The sequence below is a fragment of the Festucalex cinctus genome, chromosome 14, assembly GCF_051991245.1.
Source record: "Festucalex cinctus isolate MCC-2025b chromosome 14, RoL_Fcin_1.0, whole genome shotgun sequence".
Taxonomy (NCBI): Eukaryota; Metazoa; Chordata; class Actinopteri; order Syngnathiformes; family Syngnathidae; genus Festucalex; species Festucalex cinctus.
The window spans coordinates 22054110-22077711 of record NC_135424.1 but is presented as its reverse complement, the minus strand read 5'-3'; the positions used below and the strand labels follow the sequence as shown (position 1 = coordinate 22077711).

Genomic DNA, 23602 nt, shown 5'->3' with positions numbered 1-23602 from the left:
TTACGCATCTCTTTTGTTTAGCATTGATGACTGTCTTAGTGACTGTGTGGATGTGGTATATTGTTCACAACGTCATGATGTCTTATTGACGGGCAGACACACTGAAATTATTTCTGTAAAGATCTTACTGTTTGATAACTGTCAGAACTTTTCTTTGTTTGCTTAATGGTGTTTATTTTTGATGTAGTTTTCAGATCTATGTTGTCATCCAATGTTAATTTATATATGAAATTTAATAATGTAATTTTTACTTTTAGAATTTAATACCATCATAAACCGCAATTGTTTTCTTTATGTTGATTTTCCCACTACTACCTCACATCCCTGTAAAATACCAAATATCAGCAATTTGTCAGGTATGATCACAGTGATTTTTGCAAAGGGCTGTGGTGTACAGTAGATTTGAAATTGGTTGAAAAGGATAAAAGGTGTCGATAACGTGACAGATGTGAAGAATCTTAATTGTCGGCAAAGAGACGTTTAGTCTAACAGCATATAGGAACGACTTATACAAGTTACTGACTAGTTGACAAGGCTCAGCATTGTCAATTTATTACTAGCATTTAAGCTAACTGTGTGGCTACTAAGTAGTACTACCCTGCATCAATCCCAAAAACACTTTAATGAAAGAACGAAAATGTGACACGGGACAATGCTGTGTGCTGACATTAGCTGTAAACCAGAAACACAAGTAGCCCATAGGGCCATTCCATTTTCAGAAGGTTCAAAGAAATGTTTGTTTAGCACTGCCCTGCTGGAGCAAACAATAGCATAGCCTACTACTTGTATAGTAACCCTTCACTCTTTTTAGGGGCTTGGGACGAGGCCCTGCCACGAATAATGAGAAATCAGGAGTATTTGACATAATTTACTGTGAAAGTGGAACCTGTTTGAGTATAACTCCATTTTAATGTGATTACAGGAAGAAAATAACACTTAGGACCCTTCCATGATTGTGTTACAATAGCATAGAAAAGAGCAAGGGCCGGGTAACGGACTAAATATTTGGCTTTTCTGTAGGTTCTCCCAGTCTTGGCAGTAGTTGTACAAGTACTTGCTTGATGCAGGCGGGAAAAAAAAAAAAAAAAAAAAAAAAAACCTGGGCATTTTGGAATGTTTTCCATAGCCAGCATGGTTGTGAAAGAAATAAGAACCCCACAATTCTTTTTTCTTTTTTTAATTTTATTTTATTATTTGCTTAGTTTAATCCATGTTTGACTGTAATAATTTCCTTAACCCACGCTTGCAGATAATGTAGTATATATTTTTTTAACTTTACTATAAATTGACCTTAATCAGCACTATTTTGTGTTTTTGTAGTTCTGGATATGGCACGTCACGTGCCCCTCTATCGAGCATTACTGGAGTTGCTTCGGGCCATCTCAACTTGCACCTCCCTCGTCCCTCTGCTACTGCCTCTGTCTGGTGACCGAGGGCAGGATGAGGAAGAGGAGGATGAAGAGCACTCGGAGGGACAGACCTCTGTTGGGATGCTTCTGGCCAAAATGAAGACATGTGTGGACACATACACAAATCGCCTCAGGTGGGACTTAAACATTTGGACAAATTGTTTGTATGCCTCTGTTAATGAAATAAAACCCACAGTGATCACAAAAATAACTTGAATCTGACAAAATACAAAATGTGATTAAATCTAAGCGGTTAGGAAAATGGATAGATGAATATGTTTGTGTATTGCAGGTCAAAGAAAGATAAAAGCAAAGGTGTTGTGAAGCCAGATAGCTCAGATCCAGAGCCTGAGGGCCTGACTCTTCTTGTGCCCGACATCCAGAGGACAGCTGAGATAGTCTATGCTGCTACCACAAGTCTCCGGCAAGCCAACCAAGGTATGCACTTACTGATTCCTTCCTATGTTAGAACTGTAGTTGTAGATTTTAGAGTTTATCATCTGGGTGAATTTAAATCTTAAGTGTGATGACTTGGGTCCCTGCAAACCAACCTTCAATTTACCATTTTTTTGCCTTCTCTTAATTTGGCTTAAACTTGGCAGTCCTTCTCTTCATTTTACACAGATTGCTCCTCTTCGTCCTGAGTGACAGAAAATGTTTAATTCAACCAATAAGTCAAGTCAACTCAACTTTCTTAACCGCTGACTGCAGATCATGAACAGTAACCAAGGACACCCTTGAACAAGCTTTGTTTTTTTGTGGCCCAGAAAGGATCTCGCTCCACACCAAATCATTGATGGTTAACTTTGTAGTAAAACATTTCCAGCATGTGCAATTTTACATCTCACACATTTAGCTTGTGGAACATTAAGCAGCATCTGGAGTAGAAATTGCAATTATATTCCAGAGGAGAGTAGTTAAAAAGCTTCCACGTGTGTGTGACTTTCAAACAGACAGTAGACCGATTCAATCCAAGGGTGATTGTGATACCATGGCAATGACTCAAAGCAAAAAAAAAAAAAAAAATGCAGAAAATAAGAATCTTCCAACAAAACTACTCACCTTAATAAAGTAGCAGATCAATAAAATCTCCACTGAACACTGAAACATTATACGTCCCCGATTATTTTGTTGCTAGACAGCACTCTTAATTATCCCCTTATCGCCCATTTAATTTAGCTCGACAGATTTTTTATGTTCTGTCCATATAAATAGCCATCCAACTGATCACTTGGGTGCAGAACTGACTATTAAACATAGTAAAAGTATGTGGGGTGTGGGGATATAGATCAATGCTATGTTACTTCCTATGATGAAATCCATCTGTTAAAGGCCTAACAAATCACACAATGGAATTGTTCGATGTCAAACCTGTATTGCAACATGAAGCTCTTTACGAAAACATGAAGCTCTTTACGAATTAAACTTTCATTTCTGAATCAGTTAATTAAATTAGGGCAGCTTTCTTAAAAATTAAGAAATATATCTTGAGAAAACATGATCAGAACATATCTGCAGTAAATGCTCAGACTACTTTCAAACTAATCATAGTGCCTGGCATACAAAATAAATGTTAAAAAAAAAGGAAAATATAAATACCAGTAATAATTTTCCATTCACATATCAAAGTAATTTCACCCATCCGTGATCTGATGTTGTCAGCTCCCCAAAGATCATATTTGTCAACCAATTCCTTTCAACCTTGGTTTATTTTCCCCCGTATGGATTTATAATTAGTCATTCTTTCCAGAAAAATAACAGTATAATAAATTTAGCGTTGCCATGACGTGGCGCAATTTCCATGGGTGCCATCTGGCACAGTTGTATTTGCTCTAACCTGTTCATTTGTGCTCTTTACAACTTGTTGAACAGAGAGGAAGTTGGTTGAGTCTTCAAGAAAGGTATCGAGCAGACCCAAGCCCCTTTCCATCCTGCGCTCTCTTGAAGAAAAATATGTTGCTGCCATGAAGAAGCTGCAGTTTGGTGAGATGCTTTTTTTTTTTTTTTTTTTCTCTCCAGAAAAAAATTATAAAACCATTTCTGCACAGGCCCGGACTGGGCCATCTGGAGGGGTGGGACAATTCCCGATGGACCACCCTATATTTCAGGCCGCGAATCGGCAGGCAGGAGCCCACACAATTGTTTCAAAATCGCCCATAAATAAAGAGCACCCACATCATCTGAAATGGAGTCTCATTGTCAATCCACTGTTCCTCTATAGGACTGACTGCCTGCCTTGGTTACTAAGGGTGTCACTGAGTTAAAATTATTTAATATCAAAAGTAGCAAAACTGAATACACGAATAGAAACAATAACAATATATGACCAATGCTTATTCAAATAAACAAAGATCGTGCTCTTGTAAGAGCATTCAATTAATTTACATTTTTGAATATGAAGCTGGATAGGGGCCTTTGAGGCCCGAATTTGGAGGACCCCAGATTTAAAGCGTTCAATGAACCAATCAATTTAGACATGTCAATCTTAATTACACTGTTGATGTGTTATAATTGATTTTTAAAGCTGCATTTCAGGTAATTGTGACTCCTGAAGAATTCTCATGCTTTTACTTTTTTGCTAAGTCAAGCACCAAAAGCCTCATAAGTAAAAAAAAAAAATAAAATACAAATACAGTTCACATAGGCGCAACACAAGATCTTTTGAGATCACAAGCTAAAGCCGACAGGTGGTATGAATATAATAAAACTTAAATGCAGGATGACAATTCAAGCTTTTGAGTCTGCAGGCTGGCCCAACAATTCCACACACGCAAGTATAAATCTTTGCATGCGTTTGTAGATTTCGCCACGCGCTGATCTTTTTCTACATATGTAAAGAAAAAGAGCATGTGCAATGGAAGAGGAGAAAATATCCCTAAAACAGTTATAAGAAATATATATATTTTTTTTTAAGTTAACCCACACCTTCTCCTTTTCCAATGCTGTGATTAGGTTATTTTTGTTTGGTACAGTACAGTGTACATGCTTGCATTTACTATTTTCGTTCATCCTGTTTCTTTGGAATGACTTTTAGAGCCAATGTACTTAACAATGTATGGTATAGTTAGTGATTCTGAGTTTTTTTTTCCTGTGATAAGACCAATCTCTGAACACTCTGATTTCCTCTCTGTTCAGACACTTTTGAAATGGTATCAGAGGATGAGGATGGGAAGCTGATGTTCAAGGTCAACTACCATTACATGTCTCAGGTGAAAAATGCCAGTGATACAAACAGTGCAGCGAGATCCCGCCGTCTTGCCCAGGAGGCTGTCACCCTTTCCACCTCTCTGCCTCTGTCATCCTCATCAAGTGTCTTTGTCCGTTGTGATGAGGAGAGATTGGACATCATGAAGGTACACCTGCCAATATAATATATTCAACCGAGTTAACTTATGGCTGGTGTCGGGCTGAAACCTTGTGCTTCCAAAATTATCACTTTTCAGCAGACCCCAAAAAATGCATGATTGTTCAACCATTAACATTGCTTCATCAAAGAGAGGAAGCCATTTTCAATACATTAGATAGGTAAATTATTTGTAAAAATAACACCCACACATGGAGACTGAGCAAAAGTATAGATTTTTGAAAAAATAGGAAATTTAGCAAATTGTGACTTAGGAAGTTTCAGTCCGACACCAGTGTTACATATTCCTCATTATGTGATTGTTTACATGTTTCACACTACTGGATCAAGTCAAAGCTGTCTTAAATGTGTTTATTGACAGACTTAATCTACCTTCTTATCATGTCCAGTTGTTTGACAAAAATATAGAACAAGATGCTTCTGATGTTGAAATTGCCAAAACTTTCAAAAAATGTTCCTGCTTTAAAGTCACAGATGATAACCAAAGTTGTTAAGGTGAGAAAGTAAATCACCAGAATTGCCTCTTGGGGCTTCTGAGTGGTCTACAAAGCAACATCAGCAAAAAGTTGCTTGACCTTTGACGGGTCAGTGTATCCCTGCAACTCCACCCCTGAAGCCATTGCATTTATTCCAGCTAGTGTCTGTTATTTTTTTTGTCTTCAGAGGTGAAGAAGCATAGATTTGGCCAGTTTGAAAGACGATTCAGCGTTTGACGTTACTTACCTATACTTCTCAAGTATCAATTACTGTCAAAGGACCCTACATAAACATATTTTTTCTTTACAAACCATTTGGAAATGGGAGACTAATCTTTTTAGCATCAACGTCTTAGATTAGTCGTCATTTGGAGCGGAAGCTATGCAATGCAAGTTGAAAATAGCTCATCAGTACATTTTCTGAAATATTAGTGCTTGTAAAAATAAATTACATGACAGGACAGCTAGCCTGACAAGCCGCACCCACTTTCTTGAACTAAAGAAAGTTTTTGTCTGGTCCGTTGAAAGCTCAAAACAAACCATGTAATCACATTTGTTTATTTGCTGTGTGATGTATTCTTCACGAGCAACGTCACTCTTCAGCGCCAGATGTCTTATCACACGAATCAAGTGTTGACCGCAACAACGCCATAATTCATTCACTACTGTTTCTCTTCGATTAGCCCTGTTGAATTTACTCCATATTGTTTACTCACGGACTGACATATGAATATTAGATATTTCCTATGTACATTTGTGGTTACTACTCTTCTACACATACGTCCCGCTTTTATGACCTCAATTTAAAGCCTGGTTTTCACTGATTGGATCTTTTTATTGTCTGTTTGATAAGGTTTGCCCCACCTCAGAAATGTTCTTGATGCTGACAGTGACCGGATTCATCTGCTGATTACAATGATGAATCTGGTTACCAGGCTCGACTTCAGCTGCCTTACAAAAATGAATTCCTGAAACACTAGGAGCAGATAATAATAGTATTTGCAAATAGTACTAAAACCCTGCAATATGGTGGTTTTGCGCAGAATTAATGTTACAACAGGGAATGTCGTATACTTTTTCGCACTTACTCCATTTTCCACTTCTGATTTCATTTGCAGGTTCTCATCACAGGCCCAGCAGACACCCCATATGCCAATGGCTGCTTCGAATTTGATGTGTATTTTCCCCAAGATTATCCTAATTCGCCTCCTTTGGTGAACCTAGAGACAACCGGTGGACACAGTGTGCGCTTTAACCCAAATCTCTACAATGATGGCAAAGTGAGTGGAAACATTTTGACACTGTTTTTAAGGACTAGGCATTATCACAGTCCCTCAAAAATTATTGACAATATGTTCTATGCACCCCACTTGTCTTAATATGGTATTCTGGTTAATATTGCATTATTTGAATGTGATTAAGCGGCAAAATCCAGCCAATTTTTATCCATCTCACATTGCGGCCTTTTGCCACTTGCTGTCGACTGAAGATGACATCAATGTTGCTCAGGTAACAACCAATCACAGCTCAGCTGCAGAAAACAGGTGAGCTGTGATTGGTCATTGCTTGAACCCTGAGAAACATTGATGTCATCTTCCGTCGACAGCAAGTGGCAAAATGGTTGCCCCCTAAGATAGATAAAAATAGCTGGATTTTGCTTCATAACTCATACTCCACTAACGCAATATTAATCAGAATGTCATGTTTAGAATAGAGAAGTCACGTATAACATATTGTTGATTTCCACTTTAACGGTAACTGTGTTTATATTACGATATAAACGATATAAAGTGTGGAAATTAGAATGGAAGTTGCAGTAGTCTCTTCTGTTCTGGAACGTAACACATGCAATTCACAAAAATCAGCAAAGTAGCAACTAGGGATGCACCGAATTTTCCGCCACTGAAAATATTCTGCCGAAAATGGCAAAAAATAGGCATTTTCGTAATTCGGCCGAAATAAATTAAAGCCAAAAGAATATGGCCGAAAGAGGATGTTGTGGTGACGCAAGCAGAAAAAAACGCTACAAGCAAGCATCTGTTTGAATTAAACACGAAACGCGGAGGTGAGTGTCCGCCTCGCTGCTCGCTGGCATTTCACCGTGTGAGTACCTACAGCTGCGCACACCGGAGAAGGAGAGAGGCCTCGCTTGGTAATCTACTGTACAGCAGTTTTAGACAAGTAAACACTTATCACTATTTCCGGGTAACTACAGACCTGTACAGGACGCCGTGTGTGACTTTGCAGTCCGTTCCCGAAGCCGATTGGCTGGTGCGAAGAAATGTATTTATTTTTCAGTGTTGGTGAATATGTGAATGTGCGGATTTTAAGTGCGCCGCACCATCTCCCACTCCAAATATGCTTCATCTGCACCACACCGCACACATCTGTGTGCGCCCGAGTAAACTACTGTACATTGACTATACAGTTCATTCGCACCGCCAGAAAATGCTCACCCCGCGTTTGACGTTTAACGTACCATTAGCCAGCATGTCTGTGGTGTGGACGCATTTCAATGTATATTGTGCTATGTTAAAATGCCAGTGCTAAATAAATATTTCATAATAATATTATAATTTTAATTAACTGTAATAAATGCAATGCTAGTAAAAAAAATTGCATAATTTTTTTGGCCGTTTCGGTTTTCGGCCAGGCATTTCTGATTTTCGGTTTCTAACAAATATTTTAATTTCGGTGTGTCCCTAGTCGCAACCATATACTGTAATTTCCAGACTACAAAGCAAACCCGATTAAAAGGTAACATTAACAGCTGAATTTAGCCATAAAAACACATTTGTAATTAATTAGATTGGCTTATTCGTATTTAATGTGTTAATCGTAACACCGCAATCAAAGAAAAGTCTAAAATGGAAGTCAATTACCCATCATGCCAGAACGTGGGCAAACCTCAAAGTAAAAGTATACTAAGGCTGTTTACTTTGAGTCAGTGTATTACTGTATTTGGTAAAATTTATTTTGAAGTTAGGCTTAATGTCAGAATGACTGTGAATGCGCACTCTGGCTTAGGTTCACTAAAAATGTGCTGCGTCTGCTAACCCCGGGTTTTCACCGGATGCGGTTGCGGTGCGGTGCGTCTTGACTGCGTGCTCCGGACGGGTCAATTTTTTTGTCAATCCACACCGGCTCCGCACAGCTGCGGTCCGGCAGCTCCGTCGCCGCCCACTTCCCAACGTGTCTCGCGGGACCGCGCGCGCGCGATCATGTGGCATTTCACAACGACAAACATACAGAAAGTCTGTGCTCAACAGAGAAGCAGAAAGAGAGGTGGACTTCTTTTGATTTAACCTTTTCTTCTTCTTCTGCTATGAGATTCCATGCAGCAGCCTTTTTTTGGTTGTCCTTATAAAAAGGATGTGCCGTGTCATATATTATTTTGTGGTTTTCCACCTCCAATATAAACCTCTCCTCGTCCATGTTCGCTGGTGTCTAAACCGTGAATGAGCACATGGCCCGGCGACGCCCACGTCACGTTTTGCTGAAAAGCTTGCGAAATAGGAGCTGGCGAGTGTTTTATTCTGAAAGGTAACCGGAAATTTATTTTGAAACTGCGTCGGTCTTCCTGTCCTGCTCGATGTGTTTAGTGCTAGCTTGCCATTTGCCGGAGGCCTACCGCTGCGGCGTCCGGCAAAAATAGAAAATAGGTCTATCCTTGCGGAAGGCCTGCGGCACGCCGCAGCTGAGACGCAGTCGACACGCAACGCACCCGCAAGCGGTGTAAACTGCACCATTCGAATGAATGGAATCTAATTGCTTGCGTCGCCGGACCGCACCGCAACCGCATCCGGTGAAAACCCGGGGTAAGAGCGTTAAATATTGCTCCACGGCAGCACCTGCAGTCTTCTCCCTCCTTATCATACGAGAAATTTTGCCGAAAATGCTTTTAAAAAAAGTTGCGTTCAAAGTAAGTTTGAAGCTGTTCCTGAACCATTTAGAGTATCGGCATAGTTTATATATATTTTTTAAGAATGTTTGCCCGCCACAGACCATCCGAATTTTAAGGGGATTATTAACCACCTATTCACGAAGGTTATTGCTCTAATCATATACCGGCGCAAACACGCCCGCAAATTCTGACAGCTTGGAGCAAATTTGCGCCTGATTCACCACACATGGCAATGGATTTGCGCCAAGAACATGGTTGTTATAGTAACAGTTGTGAGAAAGAGGACATTATTAGAAAGCAAGGTTGGACCGAGAGGTGCAGAAGCGTTTCCCTCATTTAGCGCCATTAAGCTGTACAGAGCAGAGTGGACGACGACGACGACGTCATTCATTCATAAAGTACAAATTGGTTATTTTTTAAATTAATAATAATTTAATTAATTAATTAATAATTTTTTAAATATATTTTCAGAGGTTGACGTGGGCATACAGTATGAATCTGTTACGTAAAAATGATAGCATCAGTGGTGGTAACTTATTAATATCGTACACATAGTCTATTGTACAGAGCAGCCAGAACAGTGGCACTTGTTTCTTGCCTCTATCGCAAAATGCTTCTTTACTGGTTTTACAGTTGAGGCTGAAGTGCTAAGAAGGATGACGAAAGTAACCTGCCTGAATTACTATCATAAATAACTACTGTATATCTAAGGACCTTACTCCTCAGTCTCACATGTGTTTTTTGTTTAAACCTGACATTTGGAAGTATACATCCTTATCTTGCTCTGTGGTCCTGGCTGCTGTGACTTTCCATTTAGGAGGGGTCAAGGTGCTTCAGCTCACCATCTGCTGCACCTCATTAGGCAGCTGCTGACAGTCCACATGTATTTCCATAATAAGTCTAGACAGCTGCTATAAGAAATACCCGGGGCTTCCCACATCAGTGGTTACAGCTTGGACAAAGCAATTTAGCACACAGATGAGGGACAGTTGATTAAATGGGAAAAAATAAAGAGAGTGTACATGCGTCATAAGAAGCTTGTTGACAAATAATCTCTAGGACTGCTTTTGCCTTGATCAGTATATATTTTAATTGTTTTGGTGAATCAAAAAAGTGTCTAAATTACATATGTCAAATTCATTCTTAGCATCGTTATGATTTATGCAAGGTGATTGACATTATTTTAGCACAAATCTGACAAAATAGATCATTTCAATTTTAAAAACGTACAATAGACATCTGCATAATTTAGTTGCATTATTAATAAAAAAAATAATAGAAAAACTGAATTTGTATTTTTGTATTCTGTATTTTAATTCTGTATTGTACATTTGTAAAATTGAATTTGTACATAAATCCTCTCTTAATTTTATATACTGGTTTGATTACATTACTTACCAAAGGATTTTCAATGTGTGATTCTATTAGGTATGTTTAAGTATCCTCAACACATGGCATGGAAGACCAGAGGAGAAGTGGAACCCACAGACCTCAAGCTTTTTACAGGTGACTTAAACAACCTTCTTGACTGACACCTGTCTGAATCCATCAGCAGTGTTGCTGTCCCAGTCTTCCCGCCACAAGAGTCTTATCACTCGTCCATCATTATGTCTTAAGGGGCTTAAGTTTGTGATAGCTGGCTGTAAAGGGACTATTTTGCCAATCAGAGTGGTCAAATGTTACGACGGCCCGAATCTTGGTGAATCTGCCCATAGCATCCCCCAGACACTACCCAACGGGATCCGACGTTACGACAGTGATTTATACATTGATCACACAGCGCATTCTGATGTCTGACGTCGGAATGGTGTATTTAGGCCTCAACAACAACCTACTTTGACCAGATGGAAATGGCAGACAACAAGCAAAGAGTGTACTTTTCTTAAAAAAAAACAAAAAAACAAAAAAAAACTCATACATGGTTTGAATTTAATATTGTAGAGGCCAAATGTGACATACTAAGGATAACTGTGTTTTGTGTGTTTTGGTCGTGGCCTGTTTTCTGTATGTACACATGATAGTAATGACACAAAATAAAGGCATTTCCTGTACATGAGGCAGAGAACTGTGCCGACATTAACTGACCATCAACTGAGGTTGGATATTGTTTCTCATTTGAAACTGATCACATCAGTTGAAGGTCATTGTTTTTCCCTTGATGGGTGCTGTTCAAGCACACAGCAGCTAATTTCAATGTGGCTGGTCCAGCGGGCAGAGGTCCAAGCCCATCACTACCGTTTGTGATAATATAGTTGCTCTACAGTAAACAATCTGAATAATCCTGGAGGCGGGCTTTATGTTAGCAGGCATATGATGGATTTTGGACATCAACAAGTACGTAGAAATGTTGGGCTAGGAATTAACCAAACAAATCTTTTAATGAAAAGTAGCCTGGTAGTTGGTGTGGGCTACCTTTACCAAACACCAGAAAAGCTATGGTTCATATATGAACAACTTCAACAAACTTTATATGTGTCTGGTTAGACCGTGTGTATTTTATGGATTGGTCTTTTCACTCTACCCCAGTCAAGACAAGGACTAAGATAAAGCAAAGATATGTCTTTGAAGTGTATATGTATAGAGTAGTTATGAAAAAAAATCTGAAAAATGTGTGGCTCATTTATATCTTTTCAAAGAATGTTTAAACTTTCAAGTACTAAAGATATAAATCAAGCATTAAGAAAGTGTATAAATAGCGTACATTTTTGTTGGCTTGACTGGGTCAACAATTCTTTTGTAACAAGTTTTATTTATTTTAAAGTGTTGTTTTCTTTATACGGCTTAATTTCACTCCATGAGATAATGAAAATTGTCGGCGCTTTGATGATTTTCTTTATTATAAATAAGGGCATAGGCTTTATAAGATGGGGCTTCACGCTCTGCGTTTTCAATTCCTTCAGTCTGTTATTTGTGATTGTGCTGTAGGTGCTAGTGTCAGTGCAGTCCCTCATCCTGGTGGCTGAGCCCTACTTCAACGAGCCCGGGTACGAGCGCTCCCGCGGGACTCCAAGCGGCACCCAGAGCTCACGGGAATACGATGGCAACATACGTCAGGCCACCGTGAAATGGGCCATGCTGGAGCAGATGCGCAACCCATCACCGTGCTTTAAAGAGGTACGACCACAAAGACTCCACAAATGTGTAAACAATGACAAGCATTTTTCTAATTTTTCTAAAGTTTGCAGGTGTTAACGCGTGTATCGGCCAATTGTATGTACTAGTGGCATCAGCATTTGGTATTGGTGACTCCTCAAGAGTTGAATACTCGTACTCGAATACTCATACAGTGGTACCTCTACTTACGAAATTAATTTCATAAGTAGAGGTAAATAGTAGTTCTTAAGTAGAAAATTTTGTAAGTAGAGACGCATTTTCCATGTAAATGCCCTAATCCGTTCCAAGCCTCCCAAAATTCAGACATAAATGTTTTATAAAGCATAAGAATGCATCAAAACATCTAACAAATACGTTACAAATAGATTATTGCACATAAATGAGAGTTGTGCATAATGTAAAAAACAAAGAATAAAAAATGATGGTCATTTGCCTTTTTAACTGCTGTCCTCATTGTTTTTTGCCCTCTTTGGTTCATGTTCTCTCTCAGAAGTTTTTTTTTGCATGGTGTTTTGTAAAGAACTGATCGAAGGACGTTTGTTTGTTTTTTTAACAATCTTATTTTTTATTATTATTATTTTTTTTATTTTTTTATTTTTTTATCACTCACTCACTCATGCTTACATCATGTAAGCCGCACACCCACGCCATCCGGCACCGAAGGCAAGTGACGGTTCCACTCCTCCACCTGGAGCCCTTGTTTTTATAAAAATCTCCAAGGCAAACATCATCATAGTGAACGATCGTCCGAATGGTGAACACTTTTTCTGGGTGATTCTTTTCAATAAATTCCAAAACTTGATGGAAACTTCAGGTACGGCGAGGCATCTTTTTCCAAAAAAGGCCCGTCTCGTCACAATTAAAAACTTACTGTGCAACGTAGCCTTCATCAATCACCAATTTTTTGAATTTTTGCACAAATGCATCGGCCGTTAGTGAATACATTTATGTAAAACTATCTAAACACCTCATGGCCCTAGGGTCGAATGACGAGGACGCCACATAGACACATAATATGTGTCCATAGATACATAATAGATATGTGTCACATATCTATTATGTATATATGGACACATATGGTAGAGGTCCGTCTTAGCCAATGGGATGCCAGGAAGATACCAGTAATAGCCAATGGCAGAGCAGCTATAAGTATGTTGCGTTCAGGAAACTCGGAGCTGCGAGTAACAGCCCAAACTGAATTTTTACCTTTCGTATCCTGAAACTTCTTTCGTAACAAGAGGCAATAATTTCCTGTTGAGGAATTTCATAACTTGAAAATTTCGTATGAAGGGATGTTCGTAAGTAGAGATACCATCGGTCTCGAAAGCCACATTATTGACCCATCTGACAGGCTGTTGAAACAACGACGTTGAACGGAGGCGGTGCCCAGCACGTGTAGTTTGAGCCGTCGAGGCATTTTACTGCCGAGCATGCGAGGAACCAGCTGGGCAGCGAGCCGATTGGATATTGACAGCGCGGGCGCGTTAGTTTTGTGGCATCACGGACAGTCAAATCTATTCTGTTTCAAACTGAACAGACTGAGACGCATCCTGTCCAAATCCGATATGAAATTACCTCCCCGTGTGGTTTCATTCCGTCCAGCAACAATCTAATTTCATGTGCTTTGTGACTGTTCAGACTACAAAAAAGCCATCCGCTTTCAATCTGGATGGGCTAAAAATCTGATTTTGGCTGACCGTCTGAACAAGGCCTAAATGGCTTTGAAATACACTTTGGCTAATATATGTTTTTGGAGATATGTATGTTTTTTATGCAAAAATATTATTTCAAAATTTCTCAAGATAGTCTATTATAAGATAAAATTAATTTTCCGCCCCTAATGACATCATCTCTGTCCGTTTCAATATAAGAATGTAATATTTTAGGAATGCCTTAAGGGGCAGAAAAATCAAACTTGAGCCTGTTACCGTAATGTGAAGTCGTGACATTTAATCTCCTCATACGTCAAAGGTCATCTTGCAGTGATTCAGCATAAGCCTGTCAACAAACCAAGGTGAAGTTGGTGTAATGTTCACATTCTTTGCTGGTATGTACAATGGATTGAAAAAAGTCTAAACACCCCATCAAAATGTTAATATATATTAGAGCTGTCAAACGATAATTTTTTTAAATCAGATTAATCATATTTTAGAATCATGATTAATTGCTTAATTAAAAAGCCGTTTGATCAACACTTAATTTTTTTCGACATTTAATGTTATAAGGACGTTTTCGAAAAATTTTATCCACTGCACACGGTCATCCTCCTATTTTTCTAATCAGTTAATTACTTGCATAATTTAAAATGGGGAAAAAAAACACCCCAATAGTTTGACACGAGCCAATATTGTAAATGTCATACGCAAACATTTGTCAAATGCTTTACTTTAATGCTTGTAGTTATGTTTTCTGCTCAAACGCAACCTGTGCTACCTTTAACGTAACATTCCGCTGTCAGTTTAAGGATCATCCGCGGTCAAAATTAATAGTGTGATTAATCTGCATTAATACATGATTCACTCAAAAAAAAAGTGTAACCTTTTAGAGAGGTAGTAAAATTAAAGCCCAGCCAGAGTCAACACTTGAATCCTTTCAAACTTATGTGGTCTGATCTGATCTGAGCACAGGAGATGCCCGTGCAATCAGCATATTTGGAGCCTTTTGCAAAGAAGTGTGGGCAACTATAGTCACATCAAGATGTGCCACGCTAATGCAAAGAAAATATTTGTTTGAGAATGTGCTTATGCACATTTTTTTTTTCTTTGACTTGTCCAGTTGTTCACATTAAAGGTGGCAAAAGTTTAGAAATGATTCATCTTGATCTAATTTTATAATATCGCAAAAATCATTTGTTTTAGCAGTGTAATATACCCGGTAGAGATATCACGGTAGTTATTTGCATTACATTTTAAAAATTGCAAAGTGTTTATTCAATTCAAAATGGGACGTGTTGATGCCATTTTATTTTTAGCAGTTGTGTGAGAGAAAGGAGTGCCTAACTAGGGCTATAATGAGAGATCTGGAGGATGCTGCACAAGCGTGAATTGCACAGCAGCAGGTTGTCAGGTGGAATTAAGGACAATCGGTTGTGTGTTAAAATATGGATGTTAGAGAGGAAAAGAATAAGTATATACTTGGACCTCAGTGTATGAAATGTGTTAGTAAGCTGGGTGTGTGTGTGTAGGGAAGCTGCTCATAGTTCTATAATATTAGAGTCAGCATCACAGGTGATATCAAACCATAGTATAAAGTAGACTACAGCAGATTTTGGTAGCCAATGACATTGGGGATTGCTTCTGGTTTCATGTATAGTATTGTTTGACTGGTGTTTGGAGCTTGCACTCAGAGTGAGAGCTGGCAATTTTGCCGCCTGTGAGGCGCTTTTTTATACTGTACTTCAAATATGTGAAGGAAAACATTGCTCAGTGGGTTGGTCTGTAATTGTATCAGTGTTTCTCAACTGTTGTCACCCTGGGACCCACAATTTCCTTTTGTTGCAAAGTTGTGACCGACTTTCCGAGATGTTACGATCAATAAATAATGTTATTTATTGATAAACAATATTATAATTAAGTTTTCAAGGGACAGTCAACGTCAGTCAAGATGCTCTGGGTTTGACTTTCAGCTGAGGTATTGAACTGACTGAAAATTGGCTAGATGTGAATGGTTGTCTATATGTTCCCAGGCCGCTTTGGTCAATTTGACCCACATTTCAGGTTAATTCACACGTTGCCTCAGAGGTGGCAAAAATGTCGCAAAATGACAGAGATGAGAATCTTACAGTTGATGAATCCAACATTAGCTACATTCCGCAACGTTTGTCTGTCAGTTGGATACGTTCTTAAATTCAGGCTCCGGGTGCTTATTTTGATTTGTTAAAAACAACAACAACAAAAAGAAAATCAATATAGATATGAAATATAGTCCTTGGTTTCTTAGACATACTTAATACTTAGAAATACTTAGATCGTGATACACTTTTCAGCCATATCGGCCAGCGCTAATTTGAGGTTCAACTAGCATATTTTGTAAGTGATCTTGCTAGTGGCCTAATTTTTGGTCAAATATATTCATACGCGCGGCACGTTGGATGACTGGTTAGCATGTCCGACTCCCACTTCTGAGGACTAGGGTTCGAGTCCAGGCTCCAGCCTTCCTGGGTGGAGTTTGCATGTTCTCCCCGTGCCTGTGTGGGTCTTCTCTGGGTACTCCAGTCTCCTCCCACATTCCAAAGACATGCATGGCAGGTTAATTGGGCACTCCGAATTGTCCCCAGGTGTGCTTGTGAGTGTGGATGGTTGTTTGTCTCTGTGTGCCCTGCGTTTGGCTGGCAACCAGTCCAGGGTGTACCCCGCCTACTGCCCAGAGCCAGCTGAGATAGGCGCCAGCACCCACCACGACCCTTGTGAGGAATAAGCGGTCGAGAAAATGGATGGATGGATATCCATACGCTTTGTAGCCTAGTATGTCCTTGTGCCATGCTGTCCGTCCGTCCGTCCATCCATCCATCCATCCATCCATCCATCCAGGCTCATATCTTGACTACTTGGCCACTTGCTGTAACAAGTGTAGTTAGCAGGTGCATTACCAGTAGCTGCAGTCTGGAAGTCAGAGTGAATTGATTGCGTACCTCATGCCTTGGTGTGTTACTGATTGGAATACGTAAAACGATGAATAACTTGAAAACGGCAATGTGATTCACTCCTGTCCTTGACCTGCCATCCGACAGACAGCTTCCGCATATCCATTCCTTGGGTTGTCTTCCTCCCTTGATTGCCCTGTGGAATAATGAGTGGACAGCATTACTTCAAAGGTCACTGAGTTTATCTGGTAGCCAGGGATCTTCCTCTGCCAGTGGACCTCATCTCTGACTGTACATACGTTTCCTTCATTTCTGCTCGTATGCGTCTGTGTGTGTGTTGCTACATGATAGATGCCGGTTTGCATAAAGTGCGTCTTTTCATACTGTGATTGATGGCCATGTCCAAACACCAAAAGTCAAGTGGCTGCTTGCCGCCGCTACATGGAGCCTTGGGGGAAACATCCTCTTTTAACCTCTACATGTTTGCCATGTCTGCGCATAATGTCGGCCATGTGCTTGTCTTTCCAATTTTTGTCACAAATCCTGTCTTGGCCTCGAGAAAGCTTCACCATTTCTAGTACACATCAGTGACTTTGAGACATTCATTCTGAGCTGGAGACCATCACTCACTGCCGTGGATGTAACATAAGCAGCGATGGCGAGCGGGGGTGCAGGGCACAAGGATGAGATGGGAAGTTGTGACTGTGATGGATGGAGCGGAAAAGGGATGTGGAAGGAAGATAGAGATGAAAGTGGTCTACAAACCCTTTCTGCTGCTTCTTTGCAGCCAATCAGCACTGACCATAACTAATCCAGCAGGTCTACAGCAGATCAAGGGTCACAAGCATTTCTCTTCTTACCACTTCCAGCAAGTTAGCTGAAGGATTGAAGTGTGGTTAAAGCAGTGAAACAAAGTGACAGTGAAGTGAACACGATTGATATTCATGGCGAGTATTGGACATAAGATGTCAAAATATGACTTAAGCCCCCTTGTTGCAGGCAGATGTTGTTTTGTGTAAAATGGAAGTGATTGTATCCGCTATGACGCATGCTTTGTTTGACACACTCCTGTTTTCAGCCTTCCTTTCCTCTTGTTTACGCTCCTTCTGCTTATTCGACTTATTTCAGCCTCCGTTGCTTCAAAGTCATATCACAGCTGTTGCTATGTTACTACTCCCAATAAAAACTTACCACCATCAGGGGTCAGGAGGGATATATAAAAAAAGAATTGTTCATAAAGTGAGCTTTATTACAACTGCTATTTCTTTTACTGAAAAGACACAGTAAGATGAGGAGACAGATGACCTGGATCGGCCAGGGAATCAGTTCATGCATGACGTTTTTGGGCGAAGTGTTACCAGGCTAAAAAGCTGAACGAATCAGGCACCTTTCACTTGGCCATAACTTTACACTGCTTGAACTGCAAATAATTGCATGAGTAGAAACATGAAGTCAATAATCTATGACAAAATGGAAGCTTCTGACAAGGCTATAGAATATCAATAATCATAGAAAATTAGCATTTTGGTAAACGAAATATATAGTGTTGTAAAAAAAAAAAATGGAATGCAACCTCTGCCTTTTTAACAGATGTGCTTATCGTGACATGACGACGATATTGTGGCAATCACAATATTGCCATTATCATTACATCCCTTTTGGATGGTGGTCTGGAACTCTCATCATGCTGCATTAAGTGAGGAAGACTTGGATGGGAAATTCAACAATATTCAAATTTTTTATATTTGATTCTCTGAACCACAACATAAGCAATTAGAGGCATATTCTACCGTGCGCTGCTGCACACTTCTTTGGCCGCACAGATTCTTCCATGGAATTAAGTGTGCCACTAATGCGCAGTGACTTTCATGATATGTATGTACTCCAGGTGGAGCGACCTTGAAATAAGGGCGTGACCCTGACAAATCTGTCAGTGCACACATTCTCCTGTAGATTTCATAATCTTTTCTCTTCCACACTCAGTTGGCCTAACTAAGATCTAGCGCCTCTCTAAGGCAAACCATGATATTGCACATGTTTATTTAATTGTGACAGTAATGACCGATTCATGCTGGCTTGTGGACGGGGGCTGTCGGGCACACCTGTCCCATATACGCCCACCGACTGCACAGCTGTGTCCCTACTACATTACTATGATACCTGAATGTCGACATTATATTATTGTTTTGTTTTTTTTTAACTGCGGTCCTTGAATTATTTGAGGAGCGTTAAACCCCCTAGTCACGTGACATGAATTGCTCCAGCACGCCTGCGACCCTCATGAGGATAAGAGGTTCAGATCACGGACGGACGGACCGACGGACTGACCCAAACCGACCCACCGACCCACCCTGATTGGATCATTTTACTCTGTTAGTGTGTGTTTTCCCACGGTTTCACATTGTGTTTGCAGGTGATCCACAAACATTTTTACCTGAAGCGAGCAGAGATTATGTCTCAGTGCGAAGAATGGATCGCTGACATTCAGCAGTACAGCAGTGACAAGAGGGTCGGGCGTACAATGTCCCATCATGCTGCAGCGCTAAAGGTACGCTAACAGAATTTTGAACCATCAAGCACTTTTGCTAACAGGCCTATGACGCATGGGGAACAGTTTCAATGTCACTCAAATGGCATGCAAACATTTTTATCTGGACTTACCCATCCCTCAGAGTTTACTTTTAGTTAATGCGTCATCATGCTAACAAACCAGCTAAAACCTAACTTATGTTTGATCAAGAAATACCTCCAGGATAAAAATGTCAATATTCTGGGTTTTAATAAAATCATGGTTAAACATGCACTACTATTGACTGGTGACCACACCAAGATGTACAACCCCTAGCAAAAAGTATGGAATCACCAGTCTTCGACGAGCACTCAGACGTTTTATTCTGTAGATCAAACTCAGATAAAAAGCATGAAACATTCGTCAGGTCATTCCAAAGTGCAACATTTTGGCTTTCAGAAACATGAAAAGAAATGAAGAAAAAACATTGTGCTGGTCAGTAAATGTTACTTTTATAGAGCAAGTGCAGGGAACTAAATATGGAATCACTCCATTCCTAGGAAAAAAAAATATACGACGTCTTGTCGCTTTTTCGCAAAAGCTGTTTCCATAGCCATAATTTTCCTTTTTACGATACACTTTAAAATCCACCGCCTCCAAGCGTAAAATTTTGTGAATTTGGGGCCTTTTTTTTTTTTTTTTTTTTTTCCCGAATTTCTGGCGTTTCCATTCAATTTTTTTTTTTTTCGCAGTTCTTGAAAACTAGGTGGATGTAAACCCCACTATTGTCTACAAACATATTTCTTAATGTCACTGACTATTGATTACACTGATTCAAAGTCCTCCGGCGCTGTCCATCGCATCATTTATTTTAGTGTTGTTCCAATACCGGCATCAGGAGAGGCCCCGATACTGCATAAAAACCGTGTTATTGGCATCAGCAAGTACTAACAAGTAACATGCCGATACCATTATTTCCAACGCTAATAGGACTTTGGATGCAGCATCTTGTATCTTGCTTGTGCACGACATTCACTGTGTGACATGTTCACGTGATACCAAGCCAAGATTGGCATGAAGCAAAAGCCCTTGAATGCTCTGAACCAATGACAGGGCAGCTTTTTCATGTTGGAAAAAAATATATATATATTTGTATAGGCTGATACTGCAGAACTGGTAATTGGTATTGGCGGCCAAAAAACGTTTATCGGAACCATATTAATTTATTTGATAAGACCCACGAATCTGCGTCAGCCATGAATGCTCGAATAAAATTGCAAGACATGCTACGAGGCCCACATCACCATCTCATGTATATTCTTATGCATTTCTTTGGCTAAGAGGCCAGGAATTGGTCAAAACAAAAGGACATATCCGCTCTCACGGCTTTCAGTGGAGAAGAGCGCTCCTGGCCTTAATTGGTTATACCAAACTCCTTGCCTTAAAAAGTGATACTTGACCCATTGAGCCATTTTCAGCAATAAAAAAGTTTAGATTTTGTCCGTTATTAATTTGATAACTTCATTATTTTTCCATCTACAAATAATATCTTTAAAAACTAAATTTTCCACTTGCTGTCGACTGAAGATGACATCAACTGTGCTGAAGAAATAGGTAATGACCAATCACGGCTCACCTTTGTTCTTGTGTGTTTTTGGATGCAGCGCCACACAGCTCAGCTTCGAGAGGAACTACTGAAGTTGCACTGCCCGGATGGTCTGGAAGCGGACGGCGACGAGTTCTCTGAGAAGAGCGCCGCCCTCATCCTCCGAGAGATGCCCGCTCAAGATTCCGAGAAGCCCGGCAGCAGTCAGGACAAAGCCGGCGGCGAAGGCCAGCTATGAGTCTTTCCTTTCCCGGCACGTCTGAGCGGATGGTGACTCTGGAGAGGGAAAAAAAAAAAAAAAGACTCGAGGCTTTGGAGCACAAGCCGCCAGTTTGTCCATATTTGTATGTAAAGATCTAATAGTAAAATAGTGGAAGGCGTGGGGATGCGAGGAACCACAACGCCATGAACAGAACTCTGAACTATGCTATGCCCATAATGAAAACAGTCAACAAAGACTTTTATTTACCTCGAAAAAGCGTGTAAACATTTTGTGCTTTCTTTTCCCCAGTTGTGAAATAACCACTGATTGGTATGTTATTAAACTTGTTTATAAATACATAATGGCAGAGGAAAATTATATAAGGGAAACTACCTTTAGAGATGAATGTTTACTAAATTTTAATTTCTTGTTTTTTTCCCCCATCTTTTGGACTCTTTGAGTGACAACAGATGCTATTAAGGATATTGTGGTCACTTTTAAAGGACAATATTTAAAATAATTGCAGCAAAGAAGAGGAAAGAAATAAGGAAAACACTACAGAGGGGAGAAAAAAACAAAAACAAAAGCTCCTTTTGGCCACGCGTCGCTTCATTTAATATCTCTGGGATCATATCCACTTCAATAAACGCTGACATCCTTAAACGTTACGTTGTCCCTCTTGCGGACGCTGGAGAAACATTCTGGATCATGAGACTGCGTGACACCTCCACGTGTCATTTGAAGGCTTGTGCATGTTGTATGTGTGTCTTCTGTGCGTGTGCAACAATCCCCGTGAGATACAAAGCTGTGATGTGCCTTTGAGTGACACCATACCACCAAATACTCCAGTACACAGTGTACCTTTACTGAGTTTCTTTTGCCGTTTCTACACAACGATGATTATGGATTTTGCGCCGTCTAACATATATAAAACTGCTTGGATCTTTTTTTTATTATGTTGAAACTCCAGTGAACAAAAAGATGCACTTTCTATTTTAATCACTCCCTAGAACAGCCGCTTAATCCTTTTGCTAGGACATTAAATGATGCTTGAAAGTATGCATCGATTGTGCCAATGCTTTTTTTGTTGTTCATTTTCCATTTGCAGTACTTTGGTGTATTACTGAAGGTGAGGAATTCTTGCATCACGTGTCACAGGAGGAGAGGAAAGAAATTTAACACCATCACTAATCTATTACAGTGACACTTTTCTTTCATTTCTCTCTTCATGATTTAAATATAAAATTAATAAATGGGCTGCAGCAAGTAGTTATGTTAACACAGTAAAGTGTAAGTACAGTAAAAAAAAAAAAGGAACAAACAATTCGAAAGTTTGAGTATCCTGTAATAAAAGCATGAGTAAGATGGCAGTCGTTATACTGAGCTGAATTGTCTTACGAGTATTAGATAGCAATGCCTTTCAGTTTCTCAAATTTCATAGGGACTGTAAGTTGAGGATCTCCTTTAAATAACAGGCGACATGGTTAATATTTACATATTTTCATCCACAATACCTACGTATTAAATACACTACCGCAATGGACAGAAACGTAATTTACTATGAAAGAATTGCAGCCTTTCTATGGAGCATAATAATTTTTAAGGCTCAATGAAATTTTTTGAGAATTCACAAACTGTAAATGGAACCATGATTTTAATTAAGTGACCTGATGCCAACCCAATAGAGCATGATTTTCTGTTGACTCAGTAAATGTTGTCGTGCTGTATGTGACCTCTTCAATACAAATATTTACTTGGAAAAATAGCAAATTGGACATTTATAAGGACTTGTAAAATGAACAAATGCAACTCAAATTATAATATACAAATATGGATATATAATTATTCAACCCCTAAGTCATCCATACTAGTATGTAGTACAATGGCCTTTGGTAATAATCACGTCTTTCAGATGTGAATTATAGCTAGAAGCAAGTTTCTTGCAGCAATTTACACATTTTTAGACCACTGTTTCTCAGCGCCGGTCCTCGAGTTCCCCTATCCGGCTTGTTTTCCATGTCTCTCAGCCAACACAGCTGAAGATCGTTATCAGGTTTCATGCAGAGCTTGCTGATTAGCTGATGGTTTGAAACACGTTGCTTGTGGAAGACATGGAAAACAGGCTGGATTGATAGATAATTGAGTTCATGGTATCTTGCGCACGCTGGTGAGTCTCTGTACATGAAGAATCAAAACAGTCACAGAGGTTCACCGACAACATCCTCATTATGCTGCGCCCACTCTGCCTTTAGCTTTAATCTTGACAATTATGCTTCCAGGTGTTTCTATTGAAATGTTTAATGACTTTGCTATCTTTTTATATTCAAATCCAAAGTGGTACCCTCTCTGGTACCACTTTTCAAACCCAGTCTCTCAGCAGCCACTGCAATCACCAACTTGTGTGCAGGAGCATACGTACCATAGCGTGTACTACTT

The 23602-nt window shown here is 39.7% G+C and overlaps 1 protein-coding gene across 3 annotated transcripts in view; it reads left to right on the top strand.

Annotated features, from left to right (window-relative positions):
• birc6 (baculoviral IAP repeat containing 6) overlaps positions 1 to 22225 on the top strand; it is a 94795-nt gene extending 72570 nt beyond the window's left edge. For all 3 annotated transcript variants that reach the window (XM_077494419.1, XM_077494418.1, XM_077494417.1), the window contains 9 exons: positions 1321 to 1543; positions 1702 to 1847; positions 3282 to 3392; positions 4545 to 4762; positions 6368 to 6529; positions 10582 to 10659; positions 12079 to 12267; positions 19263 to 19397; positions 21023 to 22225. In XM_077494419.1, coding sequence (XP_077350545.1) covers positions 1321 to 1543; positions 1702 to 1847; positions 3282 to 3392; positions 4545 to 4762; positions 6368 to 6529; positions 10582 to 10659; positions 12079 to 12267; positions 19263 to 19397; positions 21023 to 21202 — 1442 coding nt within the window. In that variant the 3' untranslated portion in view covers positions 21203 to 22225. The remainder of the gene's footprint in view (positions 1 to 1320; positions 1544 to 1701; positions 1848 to 3281; positions 3393 to 4544; positions 4763 to 6367; positions 6530 to 10581; positions 10660 to 12078; positions 12268 to 19262; positions 19398 to 21022) is intronic.
• Positions 22226 to 23602: the final 1377 nt, after the last annotated feature.